General features: G+C 31.1%; 6 protein-coding genes across 6 annotated transcripts in view; 3 read left to right on the top strand and 3 right to left on the bottom strand.

The window, feature by feature from the left end:
- The window catches only part of LOC106104822 (eukaryotic translation initiation factor 2 subunit 2), a gene marked incomplete in the record, with an annotated part of 1,290 nt that extends 977 nt beyond the window's left edge, over window positions 1-313 (bottom strand). Inside the window, 1 exon segment of the mRNA XM_013284995.1 lies at window positions 1-313. Coding sequence (XP_013140449.1) covers window positions 1-205 — 205 coding nt within the window.
- A 233-nt stretch (window positions 314-546) lies between these two features.
- LOC106104821 (28S ribosomal protein S30, mitochondrial) lies at window positions 547-3,164 on the top strand. The gene is made up of 5 exons (XM_013284994.1): window positions 547-1,074; window positions 1,346-1,484; window positions 1,878-2,019; window positions 2,087-2,242; window positions 2,333-3,164. The coding sequence occupies exons 1-5, from the start codon at window positions 635-637 to the stop codon at window positions 3,100-3,102; spliced, it is 1,647 nt and encodes a 548-aa protein (XP_013140448.1). The 5' UTR covers window positions 547-634; the 3' UTR covers window positions 3,103-3,164.
- Window positions 3,165-3,443: 279 nt separating this feature from the next.
- Window positions 3,444-8,676, top strand: LOC106104871 (putative elongator complex protein 1). The gene is made up of 7 exons (XM_013285066.1): window positions 3,444-3,857; window positions 3,993-6,655; window positions 6,828-6,994; window positions 7,140-7,356; window positions 7,629-7,833; window positions 8,091-8,241; window positions 8,540-8,676. The coding sequence occupies exons 1-7, from the start codon at window positions 3,522-3,524 to the stop codon at window positions 8,602-8,604; spliced, it is 3,804 nt and encodes a 1,267-aa protein (XP_013140520.1). The 5' UTR covers window positions 3,444-3,521; the 3' UTR covers window positions 8,605-8,676.
- Window positions 8,677-8,682: 6 nt separating this feature from the next.
- Window positions 8,683-10,356, bottom strand: LOC106104873 (leucine-rich repeat protein 1). Its single transcript, XM_013285067.1, has 4 exons — window positions 9,712-10,356; window positions 9,535-9,626; window positions 9,228-9,382; window positions 8,683-9,115 (listed from the first exon to the last, which is right to left on the bottom strand). Exons 1-4 carry the CDS (start codon window positions 10,280-10,282, stop codon window positions 8,698-8,700), a joined length of 1,236 nt encoding a protein of 411 aa, XP_013140521.1. The 5' UTR covers window positions 10,283-10,356; the 3' UTR covers window positions 8,683-8,697.
- A 315-nt stretch (window positions 10,357-10,671) lies between these two features.
- LOC106104899 (G kinase-anchoring protein 1-like) lies at window positions 10,672-15,334 on the top strand. The gene is made up of 7 exons (XM_013285097.1): window positions 10,672-10,817; window positions 10,997-11,168; window positions 11,541-11,657; window positions 11,884-12,067; window positions 12,343-12,642; window positions 12,929-13,068; window positions 13,660-15,334. The coding sequence occupies exons 2-7, from the start codon at window positions 11,010-11,012 to the stop codon at window positions 13,744-13,746; spliced, it is 987 nt and encodes a 328-aa protein (XP_013140551.1). The 5' UTR covers window positions 10,672-10,817; window positions 10,997-11,009; the 3' UTR covers window positions 13,747-15,334.
- A 428-nt stretch (window positions 15,335-15,762) lies between these two features.
- Window positions 15,763-16,076, bottom strand: part of LOC106104706 (A disintegrin and metalloproteinase with thrombospondin motifs 7-like) — a 22,950-nt gene continuing 22,636 nt past the window's right edge. Inside the window, exon 16 of the mRNA XM_013284833.1 lies at window positions 15,763-15,897. Within this exon, the coding sequence (XP_013140287.1) occupies window positions 15,763-15,897 (135 nt within the window). The remainder of the gene's footprint in view (window positions 15,898-16,076) is intronic.

Here is a 16,076-nt window from a genome sequence, read left to right as displayed (position 1 = left end):
TCTTCTTTTTTTTCTTCTTTTTCTTACCAAAATTATCTAAATCAAGATTTTCGTCCTCGGGCACGTCGACGTCACCCGACTCGACGGGCGCTTCAACAGATGTGGTTTCACCTTGTTCACTAGCCAAAGCCGCATCCATGTCGAAACCAGTCTTCTTTTTCTTTTTCTTCTTTAAAGAAGGATCGAAAATCATATCGTCATCCATATTTACGACAATTTTACTGGATCTTTACAAAACTTGGTTATAATATTTTGGCAGGTGGCGAACTCAAATCACTTTTGTGCTCTTGCATCAGCCGGCTAGGGACGTTCAGAAACGATTTACAACAAATCGATCCCTAAATACTATACCTATTTTTAAATGAACTAAATAAGATAATTTTTAATACCTTGTTAGGTGTTATTAATTTGCAACGAAATCCTTATTGTATAGGACTCATTATTTTGTACATCTTTTTACTTTATTTTACTGATTTGAAAAGCATGAAAGAATTGTTTATACAACTCTTTAAACTTTATGAAATGACATTATTGACTCTGACTGTCACTGTCAGTTGGATATAACCTAAAATAATTTTGTCGTCGAGCTGTGTTTATACGATGTTATTTTACTAATAAAGTTATCAATTACAAAATGCATTTATCAAAATTAAATAGAAATATATCAAAATTACAATTATGGACTAGAAGATATTCTCATGCAGCACTACCTGACGAAAATGAATATACGGAGACACCCGTGTATCCCCCGATATTGGATATGTCGCTTCAAGGAAGAAAATTGCGGGAGAGACAATCCGTTCACGAGAAAATAAAAAACTTGAATACCGTCGAAGAAAAGCAAATTGCACTAAACATGCCGCGGTATTATGGATGGAAATGCGTTATGTTAAATGAAAATAGAGTACCATATAATGCTTTACCATTGGTTCAGTGTTACACCAGGACACATTTTAAACCTGTGAATTCCTTACCGGATGTGTATTCTGAGACAAATCCGTTAGCAGAACAAGTTGTAAAGGAAACAAAATCAATAATTGAAGATATAATCGCTGTTGAATCTGAAAGTGTCAAGTAATTATTGTCTTTTTTTTATTCTTTGAGATTATTTTAAGTTTCTGAATATTTTGGGACAAAATTTTAAATTAATTTAACCCAGAGAGACATAATACAGTTTAGATAAACCTTTACTAATACCTGATTTCACACCTTTTTTTCGCTATTTCTGCAACAATGCAATGCAATGCAAATGTGGGATACATTTCTAAAGAAAACATTGAATTATTCCTCTTTGTCTCTCACTTATGCAGTTAATAACGAAGTCTTAAATAATGAATGCTTTTAGGTACATTCATAACAATTCTCAAGAGAAATCTGAAGAGCAATTGAAAGAAGAGAATATCACAAAAAATATAGTAAGGCAGATAAACAGAGTTATCTGTAACAAACTTGCTGATAAATTGCCACATATCTTTTCTGCACAAGTAAGCATATCTATCATTTCAACAAAGGAAGAAAACTACAGTGTTATGTCAATATAAAATAATTATAGTTAAAATAGCATGGGCATGTTATGAGGAGGGAAGAATTGCATGTGAAGAATGTTAGTTATGAGTGTGGAAAGGTACAATGGTAGAGGTAGACCTAGAGAGAGATTGATGAATTGTGTGAAAGGTGACATGATAAAGAAGGCAATGATGACAGATGATAGAGTTATTTGGAAGATAAAACCCGGTGTGACACTATGGAATTAGGATAAGCTAGGGCAGATGATGATTATATAATTTTTGTTACTAAATATGTACAGAAACAAATTTTAACATCTTCCATCATAGCTCAGAATCTCTTGCTATTTTAAAATCACAATATTTTTGTAGATAGATTATGAACCCAGACATGAAGCATTCTGGTTTGTTGGTGGTGTTGATGTACCTCAAAGTGTAATCCAATGGAGAAAACGGTTCAATTGGATGCATGATAGGCTTGATGAAAACATTGATAGACCAGTCCAGTATATTGGTAAGTTTCTTGTGTAAAAAGTTGTTATTTTTTTGTGAAACAGAAATGACAGTTTATATATTTGCAGGAACACCACATCTAGCTGTAAGAAGTCAGTTGCCCCTGAAGCCTATTCTGCCATATGAGGAGGCAACAAACCCAGATTTTAAAGTCCCTAAATTCACTTATGTACCTGAAAGTATTGGCTATTCCATAGAACACAGGCACGGCACTAATATCCCAGGTATTGAGAACATTTGAAATAAACTGTCTTTTTATGATTTAACTATATTTTTTTGTGAATTTACATATAATGTCTGTGTTGCTGTTACAGGGTATTGGCCTGGTGACTATGATGAATTTGGCTTATTATCTTATCATGGCAGAGATCATATATTAAGTAGAAAGGAAACTTATGGACATGAAGATAATATAAACGCCTTACATTCACAAGCCTTGAAAGCTAGTTTCGGTTGGCTTCTAGCTCAAGCTAATTATCAAGGCTTCACCACTTACAATGATATAACATACCCACTTGTTACTCAAACTGTTATAACTAATGCCAAATTATGGTCATTCTATGTGTATCAAATGAATACCATCTCTATGCATAATGAACAAATGGATGAGAATCCAAAGCACAATATATGCTTTGGTACAACACCTCTACAGTTGTATGATACTATAGAAAATGGTCAAGTGAAAGGCATGAATGAAGATGTCTTAAAAATGTTAGTTCAGTTTTACTTGAATACTCCAGAAGAACGGGAACATGACATGAAACCATACTTGGGTAAAGATGAGCAACTCATTGCTGATATTGAAGATGATAATAAGCGCTGCTGGCTGGAGTCTACATACAAACATATTGTTTCAAATAGACCTAGACATAAGTTGATGCCAGAAATATATTTATGGGAAAGAATTTACAAAATTGAACATAATACCAGATTCTTTGAAGCGAAGAGGCGGTTCTTTGAACGCGATATCAATCCGTATAAACGGCGATTGAATGAACATTTACCACCTTATATTCCTAAAGCTCTCAGGGAATATCCAAGGTCTAAAAAGAAGTTTGAACGTACTTATTATCCTGATGTTTAAATAGAATGAGTTTGTATGAAATAATAAAATCTAAATAGAATTTTGATAGTAAGATTAATTTACATATTTTGTTTTATTTTAACTTTGTATTAATTTTTCTATACCACTATTTTCTATTTTCATCTCTATACAATTTGATAAATGTCTGAATATTTGTCAATTAACGGAACCCTTAAATTCCAAATAATTTAATTTTGCTTTTTCTTGTAAATGAAATATCTCTAAAAATCAATTCAAGCGCTGCAGTCATACAATCGATTTTGACAGAAATTACCATTAATTGACGTACATAATCTTTGGCCTTTTCTCGTTAAATAGTGACATAAAGAAGTCGTCTGCTCTTTGAAGCAGAATATTTACATTTTTGACATTTATACAGCATTGTTCAATATTTTTTATTTCACCAAAAATAAACAGTTATGAAGAATTTAGAACTTTGGGAAGTAAATGCGAGAGATATTAACTTAAACTCAAAAGAAAAGTTCCATTTGTGTTACAATTACGATGGCGAAAATAAAGTTAAATTTTTTGCCGTCACACATAACCTACAAGTATCAAATATTGATGAATTCGGAGCTATTAATTGGACCAAAGATATATCTGAAATCACAGACTCTGAGAATATACCTGTGAATATAACTTATATCTCATTATCAAATCAGGTGTGCATTGCTTTAGCAAATGGAGAGCTAATCACAGTTGACGAATCTGGATGTAATTGTGAACTAGTGGGAGTTTTTGATAATGGATTGATGGTAAATACTGTTTACGTTTTAGCTTTTTCCAAGTATAAATGTCCTCTAAACTTATTTTATGTTTGACCAAATTTTATTACGGATAAAGATACAGTTTTTTGCAACAGTCATTACAATATTTACTTGTATTTTCAGGCAATGGAGTGGAGTCCAGACCAAGACATACTAGTTTTAGTCACTAAAGATTTGAAAATGATAACAATGTCATGTACATTTGATCCAATATCTGAGCTGGAATTGTTGAGTGATGATTTTGGTAAGAAGGAATTTATAACTGTGGGCTGGGGGAAAAAAGAAACACAATTTCATGGATCAGTTGGAAAGCAAGCCGCTAAACAGAAATTGGAATTTCCTGATGAAAGTATAGATTCATCTGCTAAAATTACATGGCGGGGTGATGGAAATTTATTTGCAGTTGGTTTTGCAATGAATGGTCTCAGGAGATTTAAAGTATATGATAGAGAAGGAAACTTACAGTACACAAGTGAAAGACAACCAGGCCTTGAATCTAATTTGACTTGGCGTCCATCAGGGAATCTGATAGCTACAACACAAAAGCTCAATGATAAATATATTGTAGCATTCTTTGAAAAGAATGGTTTAAAACACGGAGAATTCAACATTCCAGTTAATTCAAAGACTGTTGTGGAAGATCTCTATTGGAGTCCTGACTCAGAAATATTAACTTTGAGTTGCAAAGACTTAGAAGACAATACACAAAAGCTACTTCTCTTTACAGCAAGCAATTACCATTGGTATCAGAAACAGAGTTTAATATTTACTGGCACTGAAAGAATTGATCAAATCTTTTGGGACAATGACTTTAATGTTGCAAGTAATAAAAAATTACATATAATTTTACAGAATGGTAAACATTATATTTATTCTTGGATTTGGACAATCAGTCATAGTCGAGGAAAGAATAGTGAAGATGATGCCATGGTTGCTGTTATTGATGGGCATAAATTATTACTGACAGGTTTCAGACAGACTGTAGTTCCGCCACCTATGGCCAGTCTCGTATTAGAATTGGATTCTGATATAAATTCAGTACATTTTGCACCACCTCATAAACAAAATACTGAAAATCCTAATGCAAATGCTTTCTTTGTAACGACAGAAGAAAAATTAATATTTTTCGAACAAACACAAAAGTTCCCTTTACAATATAAAACTGTGAAGACTATCACTAAAGATGTGTGCAATTTTCCATTCCAAGTTTACAATTGGTTCTGGGTAAATTACAATACAATAATTGCTATACAAGTTGACAAATTAAATTGTTACAATTTGATTGAATATGATATAAGCAATGAAGTGCTATCACAAAGACATATTGTATCTTTACCTTCTCCAGCTGTGCGTCTCCATGATGATCCAATTGATTCTTCAACTGTGTTTCTCCAACTAAATTCTGGTGACATAATGAAATACACCTCCGGAAATGTTAACATCCAGGATATTTCTTTCAAAACATCCTGTAGTCAATTTGATATTATATTAATACAAAATAAGCTACACTTTCTCGGTCTATCACAGAAAGGAATCTTTTACATTGACAATGTAAGTGTACTAAACAATATTAGTTCATATTTTGTACATACAAGTTTCCTTCTTATAACAACATTGCAACACTATCTTCTTTGCACTGAGCTATCGGAAACTGGTATTGAAGCTATTACAGAATATCAGAAAAATGATTCATCGCAAGTTTATAAGCGAAAAATTGAAAGGGGTGCCAAATTAGTGATATCAGTACCAAATGCGACAAACACAATATTTCAAATGCCTAGAGGTAATCTAGAAACAATTCAACCCCGTCCATTGTCTTTGAAGATAATTGGAGAACAACTTGATACACTTGATTATGAAAAAGCATTTAATTTAATGAGAAAGCAAAGAATCAATTTAAATTTAATACATGACCATAATCCTACATTGTTCCTTAACAATATTGATAAATTCTTGGATTCAATTAAAAACACATCCTGGCTCTGTCTCTTCCTATCAGATTTAGAAAACTCTGATGTCACTAAAACTATGTATAAAAGCAGTTATAAAAATAACATTAACAATGAAAGTGATATGAAAATCAAAAAGATATGTAATATTATACAAGCACAAATAAACAAAAGAAATGATAGGAGTGACAAAATTCTACCATTACTAACTACGTATATCAAGAAAAATACAATTGAAGACTTAGAACAAGCATTATTGGTAATAAAAGAAATAAAACTACAAGAATTGAGTAACCATAAGCTAACAGTAGGGTCTGATGAGGCAATAAGATTTCTTTTATACATGGTTAATGTTGATGAACTTTTTAATGTTGCCCTCGGAATGTATGATTTTGATTTAGTATTGCTAGTTGCAAATAAATCACAGAAAGACCCGAAGGAATATATTCCAATGTTAAATGAATTGAATGCTATGGATGAAAATTATAAGAAATTTTCAATAAATAAGTATCTGAAGAGATTTGTTAAGGCGGTAAAGTACCTTGTTGAATGTGGCACTGATAAATATGAGGAGTTGAAAGCTTTTGTTAAATATCACAGCCTTTATAAAGAAGCATTGGCACTGTTTAATGAAAATGAAGATATTTACAAAGAAATAGCTGATGATTTTGGTCTTTATTTGAAGTTAAAGAAAGACTTTGTTGAAGCTGGTGTTGTTTATGAAAGATCTAAGAGTTATATAAAAGCTGTAGATTGTTATAAAGAAGCCCTAGAATGGGAATTAGCTTTAAGTGTAGCGCAATATCTTACTGATGAACAGCGGGAAGAAATAAGCAGGTATTTTGTTATATGCAACTATTTAATTTATTTTTAACCACATTTTTACTCAATTGATGCAATTTTTTTCTGGGTCTCGCCAGTTTCCCTAGGTTATTGTATAAGTTATAGGTCCGGTTACACTAATTTATATTTTGCTTTGTAATACTGTAATTGATATTTTGTCATTCAGGTATCTTGTGAACGCTTTGAAAGACGAAAAACGTCATAAAGAAGCGTTAACTATATTAGAACAACATTTACAAAATGGTGAATCTGCAATAATTTATGCCATAGAGAATGGTCAGTATAAAACAGCAATAAGGCTTTGTTCCAAATACAACAGACTGGACTTAAAAGGTTAGTAATATTAAAGATTTTATTATTACAAGTTAATTTAACACTTGCAGTGAGACTGACTCGCCTGGCGAGTTCACTTGCATGTGATCAAATATAAGCGCACAGGATGTTAAACTTTTTTTTTACAACCAATAAACATTTTCAGATTATCGTCTTTTACCTGCAATACTAGAAGAATATCAGAATCTCAAAGGTTTAATTGAAAATAATTTGAAAGATTTTATAAAGCATAGAACACGATTGGCAGAAGTAAGAGATAATAAATTAAATAAAGCTGATTGCTTGTATGATGCATTTAATACAAATAAAGACGATGATTTGTATTCAGATGTGGGTAGTACTATAGCATCATCAGGGTCAGGGTATGTTCATTATTTTATGCAATTTATCATGTTCAATACTCATTTAATTCATGAAAATTATAATGACAGTGTGTGTGTTAGTACACCATTTTCTAGATAGATTGTTACCTTTCTAACGCTTTGTCTTTCATTTAATTTTTATGTAGTTATTCACTACTTTTATTAAGAAACACATTAAACAACAGTTTTTTGGTCTGTCTAAAATGTTCATGTTATTTCTATGATTATTTACACAATTTTCTTCATCTATTTGTAATTGTTATATATTTTAGGAGATCTTTCCGATCAAGTAAGAATAGAAGAAAACACCAGAGAAAAGTGGCTTCATTGAAAGAGGGTTCTCAATATGAAGATGTTGCAATTATTATGACTTTGCACAACCTTGTCACATCTTCATTCAACTTGAGGTTGCAAGTCAGAGATGTTAATATAACTTTAAATGTTTTTAACAAGGACAAGATGGCTGTAGAACTACAGGTACTTCATCTACTAATATTATAGATAGAAAAGATTTGTATTTTGTATGTATCGCAATAACTTAAAATACTGGGCAGATTTCAAAAATTCTATCACCATTAAAAAGCTATGCTATCACTGATTAACATAGGATATACTTTTTTGTTAGTTGTAGTTAAAAACTTGTTTAAAAAAAAAATTTACTGATGATGTTTACCATTACTTTGTAGTGTTGAAGTAATTTAGTTACATATTGTTTTGTTTTATTGTAATTTTAGAGAAATCTGGACAATCTACTAAATGAAATGAAGAATCACTTTAAAGAAATATGGACTAATGATCTTGTTCTGCAAGCTACCAAAGCTGCAATAGATGCAGAGAATATACCCGAAGGATCTAATATTATAGCTGATAGCTTATCCTTCCTCGGTAAATATAAAAAATGTGTTGACTCTATGTCATGTTTTCTGCACTAGTAATATGAACTATTATTAATAATTCCATACTGATGAAGTATACTTCAAAGACTAATTACGCTAGTTAAGCTAGTTAACTTCACAATTTTTTGCACACTTATTATATTGTTCAATTTTTTACATTATAATACTTACTTACTTACTTATTGCGTTGGCGCAGCGACCCAAAGTGGGTCTTGGCCTCCGACACGAGAGAGAGTTACAATATAATAAGTGGTCAAAATATATACCTTTGTATTTTTTAATTTCAGAGCCTCATGTAAGGATAGCTCCAGTTATTCAAGATATAAATTGGAAATTAGAAGGTTTAAGTTAAACTAAGATGTTAATATTTTTAAGAAGGTATGTATAAGAAAAACAACTTTGTAAAATAAATAAATTATATTATGACAAACATGTTTTTATTACTCTAACAATATTTAATATAACATTTAGCTGAACAAAAGTAACATTCAAATTTCACACTTCTATTATTATCAAAAACAACAACTCTGAAATAATCCTTGGGGTCAAATTCTCTTATAATAAACTCATTATTTACAACGGGATTTCCACAAACACACATTTTAGCGTCATCGAGAAATCGCACTAAAGTCAGTGGTATAATATTAGGTGCATAAAAAATTTTATTTTTCAAAACTGCCTTTGATGCTAAATTAGTAAGGCTGTAAATATAAAGATCCCATCCATTGCTTGTTGCATTGTTTTTGTTTCTTACATCAGCAACTAAATGGAAATTATTTGATGACAGATCTAAATGTTCTAAGCGACATTGTAGTAAACTGCAAGGCACTGATTCTAGTTGATTCCTTGAAATGTCTAGATATCTGAAAAAGACAATAATATTCTTATTAGGTAAAGTCCAGTTGTACATTACCCTTTTAGTGTGACATTTAAATAAAAATCATAGAGTCTTTATAGGTGCTAAAATCAATTTACCTTAAAGTTTGAACTCTCCCAATGGTTGCCGGTAATTTCACAAATTCATTATTGTTTATTTTCAATGTAACTAGTTTTTCCAATTTCCAAATTGCTTTTGGCAGAATTTTTATTTTATTATCACTAATATCTAGTAACTTCAATGTTTTAACTATCTGAAAAGACAAAAAAGGATGAACATTTAAAAAAAAAACGAAAAACACCTTCAAAGGTAACAGCATAAGAAAAACTGGATTTTTAACTTTGTTGATGTTTTACTTTTAGTAATTAGAACTTTTAAATTATAAGGATCTTTATCATTACTTACTTGTGGACCAAATAACCATCTCCAGTCTACATCACCATTTTTTCCCAGAGCATTCTTTGAGAGATACAACTCCCTCAGGTTTTTCATTCTACCTGTAAAAATTATGTAATGAAATAGATATAGATAATAGAATAGAAATATAACTTATGAAATCATTAGTACAAAAAAAAGTCTTACCAAACTCTAAAGGTAATTTTTCTATTTCATTATTACTTAAATCTAACACCATTAAGTTACTTAATAATAAGATATCTCTACGGAAGTTACATAGTTTTAGATCAGTCATGGATAGGTATTCTAATGTCCTCGGGAAACCTTTAACAGGTATGTCACTTCTAGATTGTATTGTCATTTTTACAGGTGCAATATCTGATGAAACTACACATAAGTTTGACAAGTTACTCAATTGGGAACTGTCTTTGTCACCAGTTATGCACGCCTTCAATAATCGTAAAAAACATTTCAGCTGGATTACTTCACTTTTGATACACAAATCATGAGGTGGCTCCTCAAATCTAAGCGTAGCTTTTCCTTCATTCAAACACTTAACAAACACTTGTTTCATATTTTTAATTTTATACTTGTTTCCACTTTTATTCACAGAAGAAAAGTGAATGAGGAAAAAGTCTTTGTCTCGTTTTGGTTCCTTTCCTAATGCTAATGTCGATTTTGAGTATTTTTTATTTGTACCTATATTTACATTACAGTGATGTCTGTTAACCACTTCGACTTGACACACCAACTTCATTTTTAATCAATTTTAGTAATTGTTAACGGTAACATTTATTTACTTATAACGAAAACATTAAAAAAATATTTAACCGCCAATTTTAATTTGTGTTTCTGTCACTGTCATAATGACATTGACGATTGACATCAACCAAAGTGTAAACTATTTCTTTTTAAATTCTGCTACACTTATTTGACGTCACGTTTTGTCCAAACAAAAAAAGCTTTTCCGAAAATGATGATTCAATTAAAAACATGATCGGGGTTAGAACACATTTGTTACATATCCTATGGGCTATTTAAATAATCGTGAAATTAGGAAAACCTTGTATTTGTCTTTAATTTAGTTAATTCGAATATTATCTATGTTGCATTGTGTTAATCTGTGGCAAAAAATTCTATTTTTGTCCTTGGTTATCCTTGGTGAGCGATATTGTTGTCTTTGGTGGTACGGTTTAAAAATTTTGATTTTATTAAAAAACATTGTTTTGTGTTGTTCACATTCAGCTATTGTTCGTATAGTTGCTTGCTGTACAAAAAAATTCAAATCAAAAGTAAGTTTACTTAAGACATATACATACAATAATGACATATGTATTACGGTACAAAAAATGCAAAGTATACGTAGATTTTCTTTACTAGAAAAATGAATATAGTCTATTCATTATTGAAAATTCCTTCTTACTATTCAGGCTTGTTAGGTAAAAAAATCTTATTGGGAATTTTGTTTTAGCTTTCAAGTGAAAATGGCTGCCTTAATTGTACAATCGCGTTTCGCTGGTCTTAACATTGAAGATGATGATTTTCCCGCATCGAGTTGCGCCCAAAAGCCTAAGAAAACTAAAGTAGAAAATAAAAAGTGCGAAGTAACTAAAAAAACAAAACCTAATGGCAACAAGTCTCAGGTACTGGTAGTTCTAATAAAGCATTAAAGATAATTTTAGTTCGAAATACCTACAGAAGACAAAGAATCGTTGTAACCAGTTCAATTTATCTTTTATCATTTAGCTTTTTAGATTTTTTTTAATTTCCTGCTGACACAGCAGTGTTATATGCAATTAAAATAATTTAATGAATACTCGTAATGAATACTTTTGCAAGAATATTTCAACAACATAGTCTTTAAAGTAATAAATACGTAAACAAATTTTATATGGGCATTTGGTTAATTTAAAACCTGTATATCTTTTTCAATAACATGTAGTAAATTTGTACATTAATGAAATGTAGTATGTTATTTTTTATATTTTTTTAAACAGATTAAATTGTTTTAATAGAATGCAAACAAGAAAAAAAAGCAGAAGGCAAATGGTCCGACACCGGAGCAGTGGGAGCAATGGAAGGAAAAGGATGAGGAACTTGTTGATGGTAATTTTGAAACTGAATTACAACAAGTAAGATTCAAATTTTACTTACTAATATTACTATTATTTGTCTAAGGTAAAAAAGAAAAAATAAACAGTGAATTGCTAAATTTTTATTAAAACAATAATTTCTTTTACTTACACTGTTTGATTGATACTGTTTTTATTTAACTAAACCTTCCTTAAAATATTTAAAAAAATAATTGAATGACAAATACCTGTCAGAGATCTGACATAACAAAAATGAAATTTTCAGGCAATTCTTTTATCCAAACTTGATTATGAAGAAAAGAAAGATGTGTACAAAAGATTAAAGAAGGATGCAGAAATGGAGAAGAAGATGGAATCAATCCGGACTAATAATAAAAAAATGAAAAAGAAAAATGTTATGAGCTTGGATCAATTTAATGGAATGGTCAACCCAACAGAAGAAACTAAAAGTGAGTGCTCTTTATTAAATTTTACTATAAAATCTACATTCAATCTAAAATCAAAACCTAAATGAATGCTAAGAACATGGCTTTTATCAATTTTAAACACAGCTTTGTAGTGAATTTAATATTGAAGTGTTTGCAATTAAAAACTCCTGAACTGATTTCAAAAAAATCTTCCACTAACTAAAAAATATGTATAACTTTCATTATTTAGGTTACATTTTTTTTAAACATTATCTCTTCAATGTTTTTTAGACATTTCTAAATGAATTTTCTTGCAGACATTCAAAATCATGAAATAGTTGAAGAAGAAAAATCTCTCAATAAAGACACAGAGTTTTTCGAAAGAATCAAAGATGACACTAAAAATGAGTTACTCAGAGAGAAGATTAATGATAGAATCAAAAACCAGCACACAGTTTCTGATGAAGTGTTAACAAGAGTTCAGTTTGCTGATGCTTTGGAGAAGAAGAATCAAGAAATAGCAGTGTTACGTGAGGAACTCGTCAATCTGAAACGGGAATTACACACAGTGAAGTCAAGAAATAAAAAACTCTGTAATATTCTTGGACAAGGAGAAAGTGAGATTTATTTCTTCTTTATTATGTTCTTCCAGACTGTTCTGAATATCAAACTGCATTGAATTCTAGTTAGCCACTCTGGAGATACCTAGTAATAAACATACATCCAAAAATACAATTTAAAACAATAACAATAATAAGATAAACTATAATAATTTGTAAATACACTTTAGTACATGTCTCAAAGTAATAAGCAATAATGCACATTGATGTTTTTTTTTTAACTTGTTATAATGTTATCTATGTTTTTAATATTGAGTATATATAAATGTTTGTTCAATTTCAGTGAAAGATAAAGCAGAATTACTAATAGATGTGGAGAAACTGCACTCGGTGAACTCTGAGCTGACCGCGGAGCTGGCGTCGCTGCACTCTGATCTCGAGAAGGAACGTTCCAGAAATACAGATACTAAATCTAGAGATAAAGTAAGGATTTTTATAAAAAATTGTCATTAAGATATGAATGACCTCAATGAGGGAAGAAATTAAATTTTAAATATTCCAAATTAGATAGGAAAAAAAACGTAAATATTTTCATATTGCTAAGTTATGCCGCATTGAGTTCCTTTTTTTGCGAAATTCCGAGTCTTCCAAATCATAGATTCAGGATAAGATGTCTACATTGCCTAGCGTGGGTTAAGATTAGGGTTGTAACGGAGGCCATTTTAACGGAAGCGGATGCGGATAAGAAGTAATATTTCTTGCGGACGTTCCGCACTTGCGGATGCGGAAGCGGAGTTCCGTTACAACCTTAGTTTAGGCACAGGGGGTGGATTGAGGGCAGCTGCCCCAGCTTAGAGACTATAAAAATTTAAAATTGACATATGTGAAGTTTCTATTAAGACTGAGTTAGGTAGTTTTTTTTTAGGTAGTCACTTACATTTCTCATACTAAATGTACTTTAAGTTACTCTTTTAGTGATCACTTAATCGTAAGTGTGTCAGTTTATCTATCATTAAGGATATCAGATTAACTGAATGCCATTCGTCGTTACTTACTTTGTTTTATTATTTTCAGAAATATCCAAATAAAAAGAAAAGCATTCGTTTTGATGTGTCATCAGAGGCTCTCGTTACAAAGGAGGCTGGCTGCGGGACGGAATGACAAACAAATGTTGATATACCAACAGCTGAATATTATAAAGATATAAAATATATAGATGAATAAGTTCTCATTTTAACACAATAATGGTAGGCTGATATAGTATTTGTTAATATTTAATATAGTTTCACACGAGGGTGGAATAGTAAGACATGCATAGTAGCGCGAAAGTACATCTTTGTACTTTTAAAAAATAGCAGTACTGTTGTTTGCTGTTCTCAATAGGCTACCCTCGTGTGAAAACCATAAAATTTATTAGCTTTTCTCTGTAAGCTATGGGATTTCTAAAACGACTCATTACTTTTACAGCCTAATCATTTTATAGACAACTTCTACTATTTTGGTCTACCATAATTGAGCATAAAATAGAGAGCTTAATTTATTTAAAGATAAAAATCTCATAGATCTATCTTCACTTTATCTATTTTAAAAATTTTCTTAGTGAAGTGATTTTTTTTACGATTATTCCATGGCCGTAAATACGTATTGTGATTGATGTAGTACTCGCATGCGAGGAATAAACAAGCATATTTTGATATGATTATGATATTTTATTTATTGTGATATGAATGTGTGGTGTGTTTCCATTGTCGACATCTGTATAAAAACATGTCAATGTTTGTAAAAAGCATGATACGATTTTATACCTTTATAATTGTTATTTAATTATTTAATAATATTTTCCAGTATCAAAATTTCTCTGGATTAACTTATATTTAGGGTGGTTTTGTTTTGAATCAAAGAAAATTTAAACCCTGAATTAACACTAGTCTGCCTTGTGGCTGTTTTATGCAATAGGAAAATGAGGATAAATGAAAAATAATATAAAACATCGTATGATTTTATTCCGATCCTTAATTATACACAATTGTAATTATTAAGTGACAGCGATACGTGTTGCATTTGTAAATGTAAAATTAATAAAATATAACATTCGTAACTAATGGTTAGTTTTAATGTACCTCAAATTAAAATTGTGTATCAAAAGATCTACAGAAAATATTCCCTGACGAATCTTAGAACTGAAACGTCAGGAATCAACTTTACATAACTACAGTTAGATATTACTGGATAAATAGAGAATACTAGCGTTACAATTATGCTCCGTCGGTTAAAATGAGGACAAACATTGTTATAAATAAATATCTTCCGTAAAATGACGCGTTTTCACTGGTTTTTATACATATTAGTCTTATCAAAATCAAGTAGTGGGTTAAATGTTACATAAAAATGTTTACGACACATTTTGAATAGATGCAAGATGGCGTGCGGCGGTCGCGTCACGTGACTACTGACTAGGCACAACGAACACCAGCGCTGACGCTATCCGTATCCATTGTGATCCGCACCAATCCATTCGTACAAACATGAATTGTGCAGTATTTATTAGTATTACCTATAGCTTACAATGTACTTATAATACGAGTGTCATATTGGCAGTAATCGTGTTTATGGCAACGTGAATTTGAATTAAAATATATTTTTGGTCCAAATTTTTTTACAGTACTCTACTTACGACTTTCACGTCCCGTTGTTACTTCGAAGGAATACATACACCACATTAATACTGATGTTATAAGAATTTTTAAAATATTAATAAGTATTAAGACTAAGCGAAGACTATGTTAAAACTAGAGTTCACTTATATAATATGGCAGTAAGTGGTGATGTTGCTGAGGCCGCGGCAGTATAACTACTCGATGGGCTACGTATTCAATAACGTATCTCACACGACATCTCAACCTTAATATCACTCACACGTTAAAATTGTCATTCACATCTCCCGAAACTTCGCACTTTATAGTTCATTCAATTTACGTTTCGTTCACTTGACTCAGCTCCATTCTCGTTCTTTCCATCTTGTTTGTGGTCAACATTTGACCTGTGTACTTTTTGTAACACAACTTTACGTCGCAATTCTATTGGATTTGCAACAATTCGTTCGTTTATTTGTGAAATACGCCTTGTTACTTCATTTATATATTTTTCCTTTCCGTTTCATTTGCATAAAAGTTTCATCTAGCAAGCCGGCACATCAGCGCACTTGATAATGCTTATGGGCTTAATGGCCGCGTCGCATAAGGAATCTGGTATGACGTTATTCGTTGTTTTGTCCACGCAGTAAACGCTCCGTTGTTTTGTCGCCTCTTCGCCCTGAAAAGATATTTAAAATTGATTTTATTTCTAATTTTGAGAAGAGTTCACTAAGATGCCAAGTCTAATTAATCCATCTTGAAGTTTACTAATAAAGTGATCAATAGCTTAATGGTTAGGGGTACGGGTTTCCAGTCATGTAGTCGAGAGTTCGAATACCGCCACAAGCCTAGAGCTTA

This window comes from Papilio polytes, unplaced genomic scaffold (assembly GCF_000836215.1).
Source record: "Papilio polytes unplaced genomic scaffold, Ppol_1.0 DF823399.1, whole genome shotgun sequence".
Classification (NCBI taxonomy): domain Eukaryota; kingdom Metazoa; phylum Arthropoda; class Insecta; order Lepidoptera; family Papilionidae; genus Papilio; species Papilio polytes.
This window is presented reverse-complemented; position numbering and strand designations above follow the sequence as displayed.

Bases quoted from the DNA above. Each gene is read 5' to 3' on its own strand.
- LOC106104821 (XM_013284994.1), top strand. From the start codon at position 635: ATGCATTTATCAAAATTAAATAGAAATATATCAAAATTACAATTATGG. The intron at 1,075-1,345 runs GTAATTATTGTC...GAATGCTTTTAG, and splicing joins GTTGAATCTGAAAGTGTCAA to GTACATTCATAACAATTCTC. The intron at 2,243-2,332 runs GTATTGAGAACA...TTGCTGTTACAG, and splicing joins GCACGGCACTAATATCCCAG to GGTATTGGCCTGGTGACTAT.
- LOC106104899 (XM_013285097.1), top strand. From the start codon at position 11,010: ATGGCTGCCTTAATTGTACAATCGCGTTTCGCTGGTCTTAACATTGAA. The intron at 11,658-11,883 runs GTAAGATTCAAA...TGAAATTTTCAG, and splicing joins TTGAAACTGAATTACAACAA to GCAATTCTTTTATCCAAACT. The intron at 13,069-13,659 runs GTAAGGATTTTT...TATTATTTTCAG, and splicing joins ATACTAAATCTAGAGATAAA to AAATATCCAAATAAAAAGAA.
- LOC106104871 (XM_013285066.1), top strand. From the start codon at position 3,522: ATGAAGAATTTAGAACTTTGGGAAGTAAATGCGAGAGATATTAACTTA. The intron at 3,858-3,992 runs GTAAATACTGTT...TTGTATTTTCAG, and splicing joins TTTTTGATAATGGATTGATG to GCAATGGAGTGGAGTCCAGA. The intron at 6,656-6,827 runs GTATTTTGTTAT...TTTGTCATTCAG, and splicing joins CAGCGGGAAGAAATAAGCAG to GTATCTTGTGAACGCTTTGA.
- LOC106104873 (XM_013285067.1), bottom strand. From the start codon at position 10,282: ATGAAGTTGGTGTGTCAAGTCGAAGTGGTTAACAGACATCACTGTAAT. The intron at 9,383-9,534 runs GTAAGTAATGAT...TTGTCTTTTCAG, and splicing joins GATGGTTATTTGGTCCACAA to ATAGTTAAAACATTGAAGTT. The intron at 9,116-9,227 runs GTAAATTGATTT...TGTCTTTTTCAG, and splicing joins GGGAGAGTTCAAACTTTAAG to ATATCTAGACATTTCAAGGA.